At 33.0% G+C, this 20,705-nt stretch overlaps 1 protein-coding gene and 1 non-coding gene across 2 annotated transcripts; both read left to right on the top strand.

The window, feature by feature from the left end:
* The first annotated feature begins 1,309 nt into the window (after nucleotides 1–1,309).
* Nucleotides 1,310–8,607, top strand: LOC117683276 (neurogenic locus notch homolog protein 1). Its single transcript, XM_066084308.1, has 6 exons — nucleotides 1,310–1,402; nucleotides 2,305–2,355; nucleotides 4,362–4,481; nucleotides 5,415–5,513; nucleotides 6,129–6,248; nucleotides 8,453–8,607. Exons 1-6 carry the CDS (start codon nucleotides 1,354–1,356, stop codon nucleotides 8,605–8,607), a joined length of 594 nt encoding a protein of 197 aa, XP_065940380.1. The 5' UTR covers nucleotides 1,310–1,353.
* Nucleotides 8,608–8,901: 294 nt separating this feature from the next.
* On the top strand, nucleotides 8,902–11,880 carry LOC105321409 (uncharacterized). The gene is made up of 3 exons (XR_010714177.1): nucleotides 8,902–9,130; nucleotides 9,619–9,778; nucleotides 10,632–11,880. It is a non-coding gene; the product is annotated as an uncharacterized protein (transcript).
* The last annotated feature ends 8,825 nt before the right edge of the window (nucleotides 11,881–20,705 follow it).

Here is a 20,705-nt window from a genome sequence, read left to right as displayed (position 1 = left end):
ATAAACTAGTTTAAGATTAGAAGTGTTATTACCGTAACATTAAGCTCAAGCTTGTGACCTCAAGCTTGTGAGCAGAGACATCTACATGTATGATTTACCAAATCCCGTTATTCCTTGAACACTCATAAATTCCTGTGTCATTGAGATTAAATTAATTTTTCAGCGGAGAATTTTCCAAACATCAATAAATTTAAATGCTTAAACATACACAACTTATAAAAAGGTTTAGTAAAGTATATTGGACCGAGTCAGATGGAAGGGAGACCTACTAATCAGGTGTGTCGCACTTACGTACAGTATAGAATGTTTCACAAAAACGAATCTACATGTTCATATATCATTTTATGTTAGATTTTAGAACAAATAACCGTATTTGCATTTAAGTTAAATTGTACCTTAATGGCTGAAGTGTTATGATCTACAAACTGTATGGAAACATCAATCAAATGAATTTTCAACTCTATCGTAATTTTTTTTTAAGTACACTGAAACAACAGTGCAAATTGGGTTGGCATTGTCTGTCACATGAAAAATCAGATGAATAAACATGACGAAGTTGCTCTAGTTTGTTACTTGACTGTTCGATCTTTCTTCAGATCCTGATAGTAAAACAAATACTTAACGAAAAAAAAACTCTTCCAGACAATCCGTAAAAGAGCTTGTTTACTAATATCATTAATGAAAAAAAACATTGAATCTTGTCTGTTTTGAATTTTGTATTGTGTATATTTTGTTATAAAGGTACATTTTAATATAAAATGCTTCTCATTAGATACGTTGGCTCAACATTAACAAGTCAGAAAAATATGTTAAAATGATGTCAATGAATGTTTTTAATTTTTTTTCAAAATCGGACCCAGATTCACAGTCTATCCTTAAGTTAGTGCAAGATTTAAAACAGTATTGTTTATAAAAGAAAGTATATTTATCTATGTAACTAATAGAATTTAAGATCTTCAATTCGAAAGGTATTAACTTCAAACTCATAGCCTTTGGGGACGAAAGGGAAATACATTTCCATTCCTTAATTCCCTCCTCTACAAAAGTATGTCAAGATTTGCTTGTTCATTTCCTAGTCGATTTCAATAATGTGTGAATTTCTAAAAATCTGTCAAAACAATCGTGAAATTAATATTAAAATCAATTTAAATAATAAGAACAAACCTTATATTATTTATTTTAAAAATTTAATAATGATAAAACTAAGGAAAAGGACACTGAAGAGTGGAGAATTTTATAATAATGATATAGAATCGTGTTCTTCTGTAACCATAGTTATTCCGACGCGACCCCTCTGATAGCGGCTGACTTTTCATGTGAACCGTATAACTTATAATAGATCACATAACAACAATGATTCAACAATGTAGCAGTGTTGTTATGTTAAGCTTTTTGTTTCTGGGTAAGTTAAAATACTTTTGATTTTGTAATATTTGCAATATCAAACCTTTTTTACGCCCACCAATTTGTTCATTAATAACCAAATAAAAATATTATAATCGGTCGCAAACAATGTTATTACCGGCCGCAGGAGCGGTCGATCTATACATTTATCATTTATCTTGTCGTGTTAGAAAGTGCACATGGGGAAATAAGACGTTATCAAGCATGATTCGATAGAATGTTATTTTTGTTTATAACATTTGCAATTGTCAAGAATGAAAAATCTTTAATTTGTCCAACGTAAAATCAAAATAATTTTTTGAAAAAAATATTTTGATTTTTATATAATAATATAAAAAAGGAACCATAATCCTTTTTTGCTACAATTATTGATCCTCAGGAGAGGAGTGTAAAAACTATAAAAGCAGCTAGTTCTGAATATAAGATTTTTAAAGGGACTTGGACACAATTTGTCTTAAAATTTTCAAATTTCATTTTTCCATTTTCATTGCTTATACTGATAAATATAGAAGTTTATAATGCAATGTCAAAATTTGAAAGTCAAATATCAAGTTATAAGCGAGATACAGAGGTAAGAATTGGTTGTTATGTAAACAAAGCTCGAATATTGTCATTTTTACATATGTGTTGTTTTGGTGTAAGTTTCAATCCAATGTATCTTTCTTATGTTGATAATAGTATTTATGAAGATACTGAATCAGTTTAAATCAATTTTACACGTCATTTTGTCTAAGAAATGGTATTTCTCTACATTAAATTTTTTGTAAACAACTATAAGACTCGAGCTTTGTTTACATAACAGCGGAAACGTTTTTCATTTCTTAAAAATGCAAATACTTTTGAAATGGTTGCGGCCGATTTGATGCTTTGCATCAAAATTATTTTTTCTTTCTTTTACAGATTGGACACTGTGTACGGACTTTCAAGAATCCCGTCGATTTCTATATCCGGGTTTGTACAGATTATTCACAAAACTATATATTTTTGTTTATTCTATACACTTTATGGATAATATAAATTTACTTACCAAGAGATACACGTTTGCATTTTCAATATTAATATATCTATTATACAAATAGATTACCAAGTGAAACACAAATGTCATTGAACATGACCAAATATACCTATAATAACAAGAAATCCAAATAATCTCAATACAGGAAGTGACGTCTTCAATAACAAAATTGCCAACAAGGTTCAAATCAATACCTATCAAATCTGAAAACTTATGCGTTTCCGAGAAATCTAGTGCACAAAATCGGTGAGAAAAAATATTTATAGGGAAAAGGAAATTTCCGTTGGAAATGGAAGACCTTAATAGCCTAGAAAAAACCCCAGAACGCTCTATTCAAAGATATGCAAAAACAATCGTCAGAAAAATTTGAAGAAAACGATTAAGTTATATTAAATGGCCTAAAAGGTACGAAAAAGAGAATGGAAATTGTATGAAGGACAATTGTTTTTTCAATTGTCCTTACATGTAATATAATGCAGCATGGATTGAACAGTTTCCAAAGCTGAAGCATACGAGAAAAATAAAAAAAATACGTAATCCTATGAATCATGTTCGTACAGTGAGGGGCACACCTATGCATGATCAAAATCAAAAGACTTCCGGTGTTTCAGGGGCTTTAATGTCGATGTTCCGGATTATGAAACTGGGATTGTTTTTAATGACAATTGTCTACCTAAAATTTTTAATTGAAAGAATGGTTTCCATGTCTATACTACTGGTGCATGAGACGCAACTTGAAAGTTTCTAGAATATATAAAAGATGATTGAAACTAGAAAAATGAGTCAGAAGGGGCAAATGTTAACACTGGAAAAATTAAGTAAGTCTGTCGTAAGTCTGGCACACCAATCTGAATTGATCCTGACTATTGTTTACACCAAGTTGGAAAATGTTAGCTGTTTCACTTCGTGGGTTTAGCTGTACCATCAATCAGACTGTCCCAAGCACGAGGATACAGACGACTGCCATTAACGATAAAAAAAACCCATTGATTTATGTAGACAAAACAAACATATGCATAAATTTAGAAATGATGACCATGCTTTATCAAAACGAATAAAACTTCACATGTTACAGTAGCAGACACATGCTAGGTAAGCATCGAATAAATCTCGGATGCTTGTGCTGAAGTCCTCACTTCTCATCCGAATCTAAAGAGTCAGCCAATTTGTCTGTCAAAAATGGTCTACATCACGTTCAATCCGCTTTATAACACTTGTTTAAGACTGATAAGACGTGAAATATTTACATATCCCCGAGGAGATGGTTATGTCATTGTCATCAATTGTCCATATGGTGTAACTTTTGATAGACTCCCTATTTGTGTTATAATATTTGGTTGGTTATTAATGTAGGTGGTCAAATTATGATATCAATAAAGCTACACTCAGTTGTTATTTCTAGTGTATCACTAACATCAGGTAATTAAGCAACATCAATCTTTTTGAAATTGAATAGAAAGTCCACTTTAACTGCGATCGCAGCTTTCAGAAAATGCACATAGAAGAGAAAACTATAATAATCATTTACTTAAACATTTAAGAATCGGTTTGACATTGTCAACAACTTGCATATTTTCCTCTCCACATTAATTTCAAGTTAAAGATGAATCTGCTTCGCTTCAAAAGAACATCCAGACAGCCACTGAGATGCTACATCCAACGCGTAGCTTGAAAGTTCATGTCTTATCATATTTTGCTGTAAACTGCAGTGTATACTAAGACATAAAGTTCTAGAGTTATCTTTTTTTACGCATCTAAAGTTCTTGCGAGTTCATGTATGGCCATATTTTATAGAAATGCGTTCAAATATTTTATACAAAATTTTGGAAATGTTCTCGCAATTTAATCAAAGGCCTTAAAGGGCTGTCAAAAGACCTTCCTTTTTGTTAAAGACAAAACAGGTCTAGTTAAATGATGTTTTTTCTTCATAATTTACGACTAGCTACCACGCCAATCCCGACCAAGTGCACTGTTAACGTAAACTGTATTGGTTTTAACTGTCCAAGGCAACAATATCCATTTTGTGAACCCTATTTACACTGGTCTGCTTGTGGATGTACAGGTAAACACTTTTGTGTCGTATACTGTAAACATCTTTTTTTAATAGAGTACTTAATTCCGCGATTCCGCTGTTTTGTATTAAAGCGCGAGAATATGAAACCGCGAGCACCAATTTTTGTTATAATTTCCAATAGTTTAAAACTATCTTAAAAGTTAAAGCTAAATTTAAAAAAAATTGAGAGACTTGTCTCTCGCTATTTTCACGCGGATATTGATTCAGTGCATATGATTACAAGTGAGAATCTGAAATTGATTTTCATATATGTAACATTCACTTACCTAAACACGAAAATTAAAAAAGGCGAGTTGATACCTACAGAATATCATTTATTTTATTAGAGTGTGTCGATAACAATCACTGTAGTTGCCCGACGGGAATGATTGGACACTGCAGGGACGATATTTTTCAAAGGAAATGTGAATGCAAATTATTGCCTGGTAAGATTTAGCTTAACAAATGTCGTTCGGCAATTTTTGGACATTCAGTAGCTTTAAGCTGTTTGGTCCGATTTTATATCAAATTTTGTGAACGCTTTTAAACGTTGGTTATACTAAGTATGTGTATAATAATATAAATTTATTGCATGGTGGTGAGGGAAAAAGAAAAATCATATTTCCCGAGGGCTTTGCACTTGATAATTTTAAATTTGAAAAGTCTAAATAACATGGAGAGTTATTCGATACTGTAATAGTGAAAAAATCAAACCATGACACTTTAATAAACATTTTTTTACAGGTCCCACTTGTAAAAGTGATTCAGACTGCAGCACACAAGTGTGCATAGGAAACCTAAGCCATTCCTTCTGCCATGAGAAAAAGTTTCTCGTCTACGACTTTTCGTCCTGCGATTGTAAAGGTGAATTTAAGCATGGATTTGCATAATATTTTGCTAAAACATATGTACATGTAACACATATGTCATTTATTTTGTTAGAGTGTACCGATGACCATCACTGTATTTGCCCGACGGGAATGATTGGCCACTGCAGGGACGATACTTTTCAAAGGAAGTGTGAATGCAGATTATTGCCTGGTAAGATTTAGCTTAACAAAAGTCGTTCTGCAATATTTGGACATTCAGTAGCTTTAAGCTGCTTGGTCCGATTTTATATCAAATTGTGTGAACGCTTTTAAACGATGGTAATGCTAAGTATGTGTAAAATAAAAGACGTTGTATTAGTTTTTTCCGGTCAATTAATCCATATTTCCATGAAAAAATGATGTACAAACCTTTTTTAAAAAACAAACGACTCAAAAGTTTACTGCGTTTATATCGCCTCATATTAAAATTTGCCCCTGGCTTCGAGGCGGCTATGATTGTATTACGACTTTGACATCGCTAAAAAAGGTCATGATATTTTGGCAAATCAAAAATAAACCTATGAACATTTGTTCATTGATATATCTGAGGTTTTCTTTGTTTACAATCGATGCATAACATGCAAGTTGAATAAACCTAATCATTTGGGGAACGAAACCAAGCGGTTCACTGATCTAAACATTCCCATAATGCAGTTTGATTTGGGGGGTTTTTTGCCCATAATTTAATTTTTTGTTTACTTTGAATGGTTCTCACTTTGAAAGGAGACCGAATATTGTAATATTGCGAAAATCGGACCATGCAGCTTTAATCAACATTGTTATACAGGTGCCACCTGTAAAAGTGATTCAGACTGCAGCACACACGTGTGTTCAGGAAACCTAAGCCATTCCTTCTGCCATGAGAAAAAGTTTCTCGTCTATGATTTTTCTTCCTGCGATTGTAGAGGTGAGCTTAAGCGTGGATTTGCATAATATTTTGTCAATGCCAAATTTACCAAGGAAAGATATATACTTCCGAGGCAAGTGTATGTTGACATTTAACATGGTATTTTAAATTGGGTATATCTTATAGTAGTAACTGCAAACTGTTTGAACTTCTCTGAGAGCTAGCTAGCAACTTAACATTGCTAATTTCTGGCAAACTCTATTTCATATACTTCCCAGTGTAAGTGCATGCATTTCCAAGTTAAAAGAAAAAGAAAACCCCAATTAAGATACCTAAAGACACCCCACACACCTTCCCCTTAATGTGCTAATTACCCCTTAAAATTGGTTTTCATCCTCCCTCTCTAGGAATTCACCCCTGCCCCCCCCCCCCCCCCCCCATTACTTCTACTGGTCTGCATGGGTTTGATCCCTAATGATGAATACATTCCTGAATGTTGAACATATTTAGACTCATTAGATTGATTATTTTGCATCATTAAAAAACCAAAACTTTATGATTGCAACATGTCATATAACCTGGAATTAATATAGCAAATTGTATATATATTACATAAGTAAATAAGGTTTATCCCTTTCCATTTTTGGATTTATTATATGATTTACTGATTTTATTGTCTTGGTTTTTATATGAGGATAAATTTAATATTTAAACTAATATGAATTATACATGTTATGGCAGCAATTTTTTAAAAAAATGTTTCAGTTTGATATGAATACAAATCATAACTGCCATGAATCCATCTTTTTATGAAAATTATATTAAATGAAAATAGATCAGTAAACTTTCATTAAGTTATAATAAGTGCAGTTGATTAACAGCAGGAATGATCATTAAACTGTAATTTTAAGTAATTACAATTTATGAAATGCATTAACTTGGAATAGGGTTTCAATAAACCTCATAGACCCCTTTACTGTAAGAGTGGTACTGCTCTCTTGCAGGGAAATATGATCAATTATGGTTAAGTTTAAGTACTTGTGATGGTCATGCAGACCTGTTCGAATACCGGGGCTTCTCTTACGTATACAAAAAATTATTTTAGATTTTTATAAGATAAAACCTCTTTCACCGGTAAAAACCGCGTGTTACGCCGAGTAACTGTCTGTGTCGGATCGCGTTGTTTGAATTACATTAATAAAATGTGCAATTTTCTAATCCTTTTTGCTAAAATTCACATTGTTCACAGTTATTAACCGTCACCATTTTCAGTATATGAATTTGTTATGATACAAAAAATAAGTATGTAAAATATAAAAGTGGTTAATGCATGTAAAAGGTTTTAATTTCAGCAAAGATTATTCATATTTCTATATATTATAACGATTTTTGGAGATCATTCCATGTTTAGCGTACACTAGTGTACTCATAATGAAAAATGACGTCATTTTGGTGCCTGTAGAATTTAGTCAGTATCGAACTTAGTACAATGCACCACATCAAAAAACAAAACTAAGACGTTGAAAATATGATAAATTTTGGGGCCAAATATGGCTAATAACGTCCCTTGTTCTTTAAAGATAAATCAACTGCTTTTATATGTGAATGACGTGAATTCTATGGCAAACCGTACACGCATAGTTTACACGCATGTAACAATTCGCTGTGTTACCCGTTGCCAAGTGTGTTGCTAACGCTGAGGTTAATAGAACTGATTATCAACTGCGTCTAAACCAATCAGATTTCAGTATTTAACATGAAAGTATAATAAAAGATAATATCTTATCATATCACATGATACGATACAATATTTTAACATAAGGTATTTAATTGTTTGATAAAGCATGATTTGAAATTACAAATTTTGATATATCATAATATGCTATTGTATTATATATGATATTGTATCAATTATGATTAATGGTATGACATATCATATGATACAATATAATTTGACACAGCACTGTATCAAATTATATGAAACTAGAAAGTAAAGGTAAGGTAATATTCTTCCTGCTCCAATACAACCATCAACAGATTTTTTTTTAAATAAACGCATGCGGGTTTTTTCATAGTGTTATAATTTCATCTTAGATTTTCAAAGCTAAACCGGTATAAAAAAAAATGTACATGTAAGATGTAGTTATCCCTTATTTTTTAAATGCATTCAAGTGCTTGTATTTGCTCGTATAAGATAGAGAAATACAACTGTATCTGTAATTCTTTACGGAATTTTAAAAAGAAGTATTATATCTTTTTTACAGAGTGCTCCAAGGATTCTGATTGTCATTGTCAGTCAGGGTTGATTCCGAGTTGTCAAGCTTCAACGTTTGGAAATACTTGTCATTGTAACCAGTCTAATGGTATGATACAGATACTTAAGAATATGAAGCTTTACATACTGATGCATAGAAACTAGTTACAATGTAGGTGTCATATAATTACAGAAAGCACTGGCGGTAGTGATAATCTGTGAAAAAAAACCTAATTACAAAATTGTCTTATATGAGCACAATTCGTCTGATTATAAATTTAAACAATACTAAATAAATACCAGTACTAGTTATGAATGATAAATCATAGGATTAGTGTATTATGTGTATTTAGCCTTAAATATTAATCACCACTCAATCGACATGAAGATAGGACAAGGACTCTAGAAAAATAACTGGCGAATTTATTAATAAAAGTTACGGAATTTTCTACAGTACATTTTACGCACTCAACAACAACAACAAAAATGCCGACAACTTCCACCATAATGACACCCGTGGTTTCCTCAGATCCATTCCATGAATCGACGACACAACCAACACATATGACCTCAATGGATGTGACAATATCAACGACAGATTCCACACAGACTCCCCAGTCAACCAACACCACAATACCCGAAAACAACACATCTCTGATAGTGGTAACTTTAACTACAAAACCACAAGGTGTGTGACTAATTTAGCTAAAAATTTGAATAAATACAGTATATATCATATTCAGTGAAAATGAAAATTGTACATTTCGCAGCAATGCATTGTTGCGAACTGTGTTTCTTACCATACACTCCCCTGGTAGATTATATCAAAATTGATGTGATTGACACCGCGTTATCATGAATACTATTTTTGTCATAATTATTTTTAAGTTTAACATTTATTTTCGTTTCAAGTCTATTTCACAATATAAAATATTCATCAAAATTAAAAAGACTTATTAGAATGATCAATATGTCGTATAACAATAACATCGAATTGAAACTGTAAAAATGACTAAAGTAAGCAACATCCATATTCTTAACCATTAATATACATAGTGGAACATTAATAATATGTTTAAAACATTCCTTATGATTTGTAATTAGTTATATATAAAATCCATATACAATAACACATTTTTCATTTAATATTATAAATATATTCCATTTATACACAAGGTGTAAGACAATGCCACATTTGCGGAGATTCTTCCAACTCGATACCGTGTGACATAAGGTCAATTTACGTGGGAAATTTACAGGACTGTGCCCCGGGAGAGGACTATTGTATGACTGACTTAATCCATTATGGACAGACCTTTCCAAGCATCTATAAAAGGTACAAATAACCACCTGGATATATCATTTGATAACTTATTACATTTTAATGACCGTTTAATTCCCTAAGTGTTCTGTCTTTAACCTTTATATTTCCAGTACATAGCCCAACTGAACATCGTATGTTTCAGTTTACATAATTTTGAATAGCATCGTTTCATTATATGAAAAAAATAACAATAACAAACCGTCAACCATCTCAAAAATCCATAAAACGAAATACAAATTCAAAGCAGAGCAACACGGACCTCCAAAAAGATAAAGGTAGGATCAGGTGCCTAGGAGGAGTGAGCATCCTCTGCTGACCGGTCTTTCCCGCCGTGTCCTCTTTGTCTAATCGGGAAAAAACGGAATAGTCCGTAGACAATTAGGTGATTAATTATGGTCTAACAATCAGTATGAAAAACGTCAGTCAGCATGCGACCCAGTGTAAGATTGTATTTGCTGACAAGTTGTTGCATCGACCGTAGAATTTACGAAAAGATGAGTTCAAACGAGACTGTTGATAGTCCTGTTTTATCAACTTGTTTGTCAGTAGCTTGCCTCGCCTTAGAAACTGTTCATACGAAGAGCATGCCCTTCCGTGCCCTTTTGTTTTGCAAACAAACAAAAAAAACCACACAATTAAACAGTGATTCCCGATTTTCAATATTTCTAAAGCGTATTTTACTTGTAAACACAAGGTACTAGTCTCAAGAAGATGTGCTGCGTTTTAAGCGCTTTAGACCAGTTAATATATAGATACATGTATAATTGAAAGGTTCAAGCTTCAACAAGTTTGAACCTTATCTTAAGCGTTAAAGACTTCCTAAATAAAAGATATATGATTGAAAGTTAGAACTGTTGTTCACAAGGTGTGTGACTGAAGAAGAGTGCCGGAACAAGTGGCTCCACCAAACGTCTAACCTTGAACACTGTACTAACTATGGCAACGTCCTTGTCAGAGGTCACTACAGCTGTCACTTCTGTTGCACATCGGACGGATGTAACTCCAAGCAGATTCCTGACAACTCTTCATTGTACATTAAAGTCTAAGTGTAGCCATATATAAGTCAAATAAACAATGTATACGAACATCTTTAAATTTCTCTTTTGAGAAAATCTCTTTTGAAATTGACATTACAATAAATTGCAGATAGACTAGATTACTTTTGGTTAAGATATTTGACAAAAAGTCATCTTATTTTATTCTTTGAAGATTGCATACATTCCTTTCTTATGTCTTAATTTTGGCTGCGTCAGGCGCTGATTTCTATATGAGATGAAAAAACTGTATGTTAGATGTTTGACTGTCCCTCTTTTAAGATTTTACTTTTTGAAGATTGGTTTATTTAAGGAAGTAAAATATGTGGGCTTGATTTCAGGCACATATGTAACTTTTTTGAACTATAAAGATAGCAATAATCGAGCAACAACATTTTTAGCAAATATAAACCATTAAATTTCATCTCAAACTTCTTTCAGATTTTTTGTTTTTATTAAAAATGTGTATTCATATTTTTGTTATGAGGGCGAGGCGTGAAGTTTTAATACTTTAAATTGTATTTTACCATTTTTAAAACTGCATTTTAAGATAAGCGGCTCTAACATTATCAGTTTCATAACTTATGACCTGTAAGACAAAGATCAGTAACCCTAGAAAAGATCAGTAACCCTAGCGAGTTTTACTGCCTCCGATGTTATCAATCGTCATTTATATTCATTCATGTATTTATCATCTTGATATTAATTATAATATGTAAATGACAAAGAAAAAGTAACTTGCAGTACTTAAATTATTGTTTTATATGCATCTAGCATCCACGAGCTTAGTGGCTGCCATAAGTGGTTGCTAGCTTTCAAGAGTCTTTTTGTCTATCTTAACAGTTAACTCGATATATGTCGATATATAAGCATTTTGTCGATAATCTATAAATATATCTATGTTTTATATCTAGCTTCCTTTCACTTTATATTTCCATCTTCATATGCAACTATTTATCTATCTCTATGTTTTACTGCATGTTTGAAGCGTATATAATCAATGATGAAAGTACATATACAAAAGTAAAGCAATAGTAATCGGTTCACAAATATGATAATAATGTAAAGCGAATTTAGGAAAATGAAATGTGTTATTTTATAAAAGTCGTACAATTTTGTATAATTAAAAGATGCGACTGAAACTTTTAATGATATGAAGTTGGTACATTAGCGGTTGAGAGTGTAGATAATTGCTTGTTTCAATAAGCTTGCGGGCTGCTGTCCACTTATGACGTTGCTATGCCAATTCAAAACGTAAACAAACGTTGTGTGCTGTATGGAAATGCAAACTGATGGATTGAGATAATCCATTAAGTAACTGTTTTGCTTAATTAATAACAATATATCATATCTTTATTAAAAAACTGACGTATGCTTTCATTTTAACTTTCAAATATTTGAATCACGCACAGGGATAAACCAAAAGTATTCTCTTGAACATCGTAAAAAAAGTTGACAGACATCATATTTTAATGTAAATAATACGAAAAAAAATAATCATTCAATACCCATGGGGGATTGTGAAATTCAACCTCAGGACCAAGATCCACGGTGAAGGACTCGTTAAAGCCTCGTCCTAGACCGTGAATCTTGTCCCCTCGGTCGAAAACTCGTAATAATGAATGAATTATTAAATGGCAATATATCATTAGACTTTGGCGGCGTCAACTGTTATTAATGCAATCATTTATAGCAGTAGGTGTTGCAATTGCAACGCTTAATGTTATTGCGTGGACCCTGAGGTCCACGCAGAAAATATATAAGCGAGGTTAAACCGGATGCTATGGGGAAAATTCAGTCTGCGCATAAGCTAGCCTGGTTCCTGTGCGTAATGGGTAGCTCGGGGAACCAGGCAAGCACAGGTTTATATGAATTGGGATCGGGATTCCATGCCATATGCACATATAAGGCCACAAACAACAATTATTTTTCCTTCTTATTCCTTTATACAACAATAAATTATATAAAAAATTCCACCGGTCAATGGGCACGGGGTAACAATAGTGGTATGTGACCTAATAAGTTCAAAGGCGCTGTAATTGTAAAGTTGTCGGTAAACATTACAGAAACAAAGTATTCCTTTTAAAGAAATGATCGGCATGTGATATAAACTATCAGTATTGTGAAATAAGGTAATATTATGCCGAAACTACAGCATGCATCAAATAGCATAATTTATAATGTTTTGTTGTTTTGTAGCTGTCACTGCATTACGTACATGTAGTTAACAAAGTAGTGCGAAGCGTAATGTTTGCGCAAATAGTAGAATTTGCCGAAGGCCTGATACTATACATGCACTCTTCATTAATATAGATCATAATTATTTTAGAACTTTAAACCTTTTAAATTCTGAGATTAAAAGTCAACTATACATATATATACGTAATACAACGTACAAATTTAGTGGTTAAAAGCAGGGGGCTAGAGTCGGTGGAATCTGTGATAATTTTAAGGCTTTCACGTTATCGTTGGAAATACATGCAAATGGTCCACGTATTGCAGTCCTTTTTTAAAGGACAGCAACTTGTTTATATCATTAAGCGGCGCTGTATTATTAACGGGTTGTTACAGAGGTGGAGCTCTTTAATACTTCAGGTTACATAGAAATCAAGCAAGAATTAAAATGAGTTCTAATAGATTTCTTAAGCAGTAAAAGTCCTTACCTGATTGGTCAGAAGAAAAGGTCGCCTAAAGATGATCTCCTATCGATACCTGACATACTTTAAACATATTATATTTGGCGTGTACGGTATTGGGCGGAAAGAGTTTTTGAACAAGTTGGCGTGGATTTGAATTAGCTCCCCCCCCCCCCTCCTTCCCCGGTTTCACCGGACTAATTAAAGCAGAGGAGTCTCAGGTTAGGATTTTGATTCCAAAATGAAGCTTTAAATTCAATTATAGACTCCCTGATTCAATTGTCTAAGATACTCAGGCGAGCGTCAGGACCTTTGAGCATCTTGTTTGACTAATTAAGAAAAGGTAAAAAGTTACTAAAAAAGGAGGGCGCTGTCGAAATTGTACTAAGAATAAATAAACAAAGAAGCAGGAATTCATTTAGAATTGGGAATTAGTAACGTTTTCATAAAAAAAAATTTTACTGTATTTTTAGAATTTTTAGAAAGGTGTTCCGGAGAGATGTGATAAAGAGTTTAAGAAAGGGAGGTGATATGGGGGGTTTAATAAAGGTGCGTGTCACTGTTCATTTCAGGGGTGGAAAAACCCTGTATCTTATACCAAGTATATAGTAAAAACGCTTATTAAATACCCATCAATTTTTCCTTCTTGATACTTTCAATATTACAGAGTGTGATCCGATTTTCCGGATCACCACGCTGTGGTTTTTCGATTCCGTACCACCACTCTTTGAAACTGACGACGTAGTACGCATTAAACAACATCTGTACTTTAGGGGGTTTAAAAGAATTCGTTTCAAAATAGCTTTGTTGCGTGGACCCTGAGGTCCACGCAGAAAATATATAAGCGAGGTTAAACCGGATGCTATGGGGAAACTTCAGCCTGCGCATGAGCTAGCCTGGTTCCTGTGCGTAATGGGTAGCTCAGGGAACCAGGCTAGCATAAGTTTATCTGAATCGGGATCGGGATTTCGTGCCATATGACACATTATAAGTTCAAAGGCGCTGTAATAGTAAAGTTGTCGGTAAACAGTAGAGAAACAAGGTATTCCTTTTAAAGAAATGATTGGCATGTGATATGAACTATCAGTATTATGAAATAATTTAATGTTATGCCGAAACTACAACATGCATCAAATAGCATAATTTGCAATGTTTTGTTGTTTTCCGAATACACATGTAACTTAACGTAGGCGAGGCTAGAGAACTTCCCGATTAAATTTTTTAAGCATTTAAGTATGATTGAATAATTATGTCACTATAAAAGTTTAAATCTCAAGAAAAATGCATCAAAATATAAAAATTTTAATTTACACAAAGCTGTCACTACATAGTTGATAAAGTAAAGCGAATCGTAATGTGTGTACAAATAGCAGAATTCACCGAATGCCTGATACCATACATGCAAACTTCATTCATAGATAAATCATAATTATTTTAGAAGTATGAGTCCTTTAAATTCTGCTCAGAGATAAAAAGTCAGGGCTAAACATGCATGTATACGCAATACAACGTGCAAATTAAATGGTTAAAAGCAGAGGGCTACATTCTGTGGAATCTTTGATAATTTTAAGGCTTTCACGTTTTCGTTGGAAACACATGCAAATGGTCCACGTATTGTAGTCCTTTTTAAAGGACAGCAACTTGTTATGTAAGTAAACGTCATACAGTTGATTTTAAAAAGACAGTTTTGTAATCAAAACTTTTAAATAGACAAGGTCATATAATAAAATTGATCATTATAACATTAACTTGATCCAAAGAGGTGGGTCATGTCTCGTTGCTAGGCGCGGATGATCGGCGCAAGCTGGCAACTCGATGTGATCGACCCTTTTGTTTTCCCTCGGAGTAGAATGTCTCGACCTCATTAGATGAAACGCGTCACGTGATTACCTTAGGAAATTTCTTTAAAATGCGAGAATCTATGGTGTTCCGATGGGGCCATTTCGACCTTCGTATTTTCGCCTTCAGGGCATAGCCAGCACTGGTAAACACATAATTATGTCACATGTACACATTAAAATATTTGTAATCATTCATGATAAGCACAATGGCTTAGGGCATGCGTACCAATAATATCATGGATTAATCAGAAAACCTTGGCGAGTACGCTGCCTGCATCAAATTCTATGTAATCGACCGAGGCTTGCTAAATGCAATCAAAAAAGTGCGAAGTTGCGAAAGCGAGAGTGCGAAGTTACGAAGGCGAAGGAGCGATAGTAGTATCGCTCCTTCTCCTTCGCACTTTCGCCATCGCATCTTCGCGCTTCGCTGTCGCATCTTCGCGCTTACGCTCCTTCGCCCTCGCACCTTCGCACTTTCGCCTTCGCAACTTTGCACTCTTGCATCTTCGCCCTAATGGCGAAAGTGCAAAGGTTGAAGTGGCCCCATCGGAACACCATACGACCCTGCTATTTCCCCAGATAGCGGTACCCTCAGATAGCGGATATGGTTTAACATTACAGCGTAAAGCTGAATCCCAGAGCTATCATGATTCAACACGGGGATAATGTTTCTGTATTTATTCTTTTCTTTTTTGGTAAGTTAAAATAGTTTTGACGTTGGGTATTATGTAAAAATCATAACTGATTTAAGTACACTGTGAATATTCAAATATGATAGTCAAATAAAATTCTATCATGAGATCTTTGATTCGGATTAACTAAAAAAGAGTATTACACGTATTCTATAAGCTTACAAATGCAAATTACATTAAAATTTTATTGTAAAAGTTATAAAAAGTCAAATTTAAGTTTGTCTGAATTCATTTGCGAAGGGAAATCTGTACGGAAAACTGATAAGAAAACTGATAAGCGATCGCTTGCATCTGCAAAATGTGCAATGGCTTGTCGGTTGTACTATCTCAATTCTAGCGTGAAGAAAAATATTTTCAAATTAGTTATTAAAAGCTTTTCAAACTAAGTACCGGTAATCAAATGATTAGATGTTGTAAACCTTGGCAAATCAAGAGACAACTTCTTGAAATAATTCTGTTAAAAAAAAAATTAAAAATTAAAAATAAAACAAAACCTAGTCCTATGGTATAGATAATTTGAGGATTGGACTTACAATATTGCATAATTATTCTCTAACCAAAGGTTTACGTATCGCTCCTTTTCTCTCCTCTCTTACTCTTAGTGGACTAAGAAAGAGTTCAGAAGCCATTAAAGAAACGCCCTTTAGCTGACTAGTTTTCATTACATCAATGTTAACCAATAAGATGTTTTTTGATGTTTATGTTGTTTTAATATTGTGTTGCATTTCTCAACACAAATAAACACACTGGACACAGAATATGTGCAAAGGATGACTGCACTGATTTCAAAAATATAATTATTAAGAATGGGGATATATCTTTTAATTGCAGGAATTACCAATGTTGTAACTGCAAATTTATGTAATTACATCGATATAAAGATCATATTTACAAAGAACGAAGTCGTTTTCATAGGTAGGGGTCATTGCATTTTTTGGAATCTCCATAGGATAATGAAAACGCCCACTTTTTACAGACTTAATACATCGTCAGCGCATGTTTATCTATTGTTCTCCTTTTAATAGTATATTTATATATTATAATACAAGCTTATGTTAAAAGGAGATCAATAGACAAACATGCGCTCATGGTTAAGCAGACAAAACTCTGTTTCTTCTTGCGTTCGCTTTCTCTTTTGTAAACGGTATATATACTTTGACCTGTTGAATATTATAATTCACAACGTGGTTTCTAACCCCAGGTAACTTTGTGAAAGCAAGACGCACGTTATGTGACGTGTAAAGTAGCATGCATTCTACTAGGTGGGATTGTTTGTCCATACTCATTTCAATTAATTCCTATCGAGTAGTATTTCAGTTCTCCGAGATATCTTTAAGAAATTATCGGGTGTGTGAGTAACTGAATAATCTACTTCTTTATTCTTTTCGAACACGTAAATTGGTAAAATCAGTTACTGGGTTACAATCATCAATGGCTACTTGTGTTGGCCGATATTAAACCTTCTTATTTTTTCTTTTAAAAATTGCACCATGTAGAGAGAGAGAGAGAGAGAGAGAGAGAGAGAGAGAGAGAGAGAGAGAGAGGTGATGATGATGATGTTCAATTATAGTGCCGCTATTCTAATTATAGACCACCGCCTACAATATAAGATCAACCCTCCATGCATATTTCAAAGTTTTATAATTATACAATCAAGGGCAGATAAGATTCAAGATATTTTCAGAGCAGTAAGTTAAGAAAACAACGAATTATTTTATTTCGACTCACTTTACAACCATTATGACGATAAATTTCGAATGGAAATTGACAACTTTAGAACAAATGACTTAAAGGGGCATGGTCACGATTTTGGTCAAATTTTATTTTTATGTTTTTATTACTTACAATGTTTAGAAATGCATTTCTAATGATCAAATGAAATTTGAGAGTCATTCGAAGAGTTATAAGCAAGATACAGGGCTCACAATTCTTTAACATGTAAACAAGGCTCGTGCCCTGGTTTTGTTTACATAGGTTCAGTATACCAGTTAAAAAAAAATTCCATCTTATTTCTCTATCTTTTTATTCATGTTAAGCATAGATAAACAGTTCCTAACGTTAAACACATTCGTTTTAGGTTTAAAACTGAAATTTTTACTTCAACGTTAAAAATGTAAACAAACGCTTTGTTTACATAGCTAAGAATTTCAAGCTCTGTATCTTGATTATAACTCAAAAAATGACACTCAAATGACGGTTGCATATCAAAAAAGCCTTTCTGAAGCATTGTAAATATCAAAATCGGAAGAAAAAAATTTTGACCAAATTTGTGACCATGCCCCTTTAAAGTAAAATTAAGCGAAAAATAAACGTAACAATAGTGACCGAAAAGGGGCCCAAAATACGGCGTTTAGTGCAGTCATCCTTTTGATATATATGTAAATGCGCTATCAAATTCTTTTGGATTTTTAAAATAAGAATGTGAACTTGGGAAAACAAGTGTTCATTTACAATATACTAAGTTTGTAATCTCCCCAAAGCAAAAATGTGTATCAGCAATATTTAAATCGCCAATGCTATAAACATCACATCCTGAATTTTGTTGTTACTTTATTTGTAAAATAATTACGTACCGTTTAAGAATAGACAAAGCTGTCCTAGCTTTTTTATTTTAGTTTTCCTTTGCATAAATTTATCTGCAACATCTTCGTACATACGTTTTGGAACTTGTTTTTCTATCTTCAGCTGGTGTTGTTGTTGGACATGATACCCTAATCTGCAGTGAGTCTCAGTGTAAGTGAAATATTTAACATCAAAGCACAAAAAGGAAGCAACGAAGCAGTTTAGTTTATGGTTGCTTCAAACACATGTGCCATCAATATACGTGTAAACAATCCTTGATTCTTTACAAGGTATAGCATGTCATCACTGCAATCATGATCCTTGTCTGCCAAGGACAAAACTTACATGTTACACAATGGCGAAGAGAGCTGGGGGTGGCGACAACGGTAATCACAACAGCTATTCTAATGTCAACCGGAAGACTACTGTGATGGATTCTATCCATGTCACAATTAGCCGTGCCCAGACTCTGGTAACTGCATAAATGTACAAGTACATCTTTAATATAGTCATTATAATTTTTTTTTATTTACAATTTTAACAATCTAATCCAAAAATAATATATAAATGTATATTTGCCTAACAATATTTGCACATTCAGTAGCAAGACTAATACTGCATAACTTCAATATTGGAGTATTTGGGAAATTGCTTTTCCATCCCTTCCTCCAATTGTCAACCTTGTTAAAGTAAAGATCAATGATGAATTAAATTAACCTTTTCCCAAGATATAAATCTTGCCAAACACAAAAATGATAGAGAGCATGTTTAATAAGCCAACCAACTTGAATAAAAAAACAGAGAATTTTACCACTGCTTGCATTTTTTCAACAGATTTGCAAATCTCTATGCATTGTAAGATAATTCAGGTACAAGGTGATTAAAATAATTGCAGAAGTTTAATTCAACTTTACGCAAACTATGAAAAAGTCATATAACAACATTGTGGGGGATATAAGAAGGTTATCATGTCCTTGAACCATTTTCATGTATCAAAGGTCAATGTCAATTTTACACTCAAAACAATTATGAAAATGTGAAACATGTTAATAATAACAGTTTTAGTTATTACAAAAAAATTAGACTTCCATGATTCTATTATTTAGTATATAGGTAAAAACTTCTGCTACTAACGACAAAGGTAGAAGAGTACAAATACAGTCAGCAGGGTCTGACATATCTCTCTAGAAAGCAAATACACTTTATCCGATTAATAATTTATTCATTCGATTACAAACTATTGTTATAAGATGGTTACTTTTATATCAGAAGCCACCATCTATTTTAGTTTGTTTTTTTTTTTTGTTTTTTTTTTTTTGCTATCTACAATTCCAATCCTCAGTGTGTTTCAAACCTTTGCAGACTACATGTATCAGTGACAATTATTGCACCACAATAAAATGATATTTAAGGTCTTCCGTTTCCAACGGAAGACCTTATAGTTTTCGTACGATTTCTTATTATTTTTTCCACAAATTTTGTGCACGCGATTTCTCGAAAACTATTTGACCGATTTGAACCATTTTTTCACAGAAGATGAGACTTGAGATGAACTTTTTACAATTTTTTAGATTTTTTTGTCGTCACTTCCGGTACTGATTTATCGGCCATTTTGCACATTTTTACGACCTATTTTGTGCAGAGTTGATCTCAGAAACTATCAGAGATATGACTATGAAATTTTCAGGATAGGTAGTCTATAGTTTGAAGTTGTGCACTATTGTGTTGTTTTACGCCAGTGGTGCAATTTTTTGGAGCTCGCCTAGGCACGAAAATTGGGTACGAATTTTTATTCAAAATTTTCATACGTTTTGATCTGTATCTTTTTATTAGTTGATATTTTGTTAAGATATATATAACAAAAGTGGTAGATAATCATAAGTTCTTTCCAACGAAATCAATCAAAAAGGGGCTGGTCCCTTTTTTTAGGGGCCAAGACACTCGTAAACTCTATTTCGAATAACTTAAAAACGATAAAGATATTGTAATCTATTATAGAAGCAAAGTTGTTGATAATACCAATATCTATAAGAAAAAATCTTTGCCCCGCCCATTTATTACGTAATTAGGGAATTTTAGGGGCCAAAGTACTCAAACTTTGACGCAATATATCTAGAGAAGTAGATATATTTTGTTAGACATCATAGAGGAGAAAATGTTTCCATTTATGATTT

The sequence above is a fragment of the Magallana gigas genome, chromosome 5 (assembly GCF_963853765.1).
Source record: "Magallana gigas chromosome 5, xbMagGiga1.1, whole genome shotgun sequence".
NCBI lineage: Eukaryota > Metazoa > Mollusca > Bivalvia > Ostreida > Ostreidae > Magallana > Magallana gigas.
Note: the sequence above shows the minus strand (reverse complement) of the source record. Positions and strands in the feature narration are given on the sequence as shown.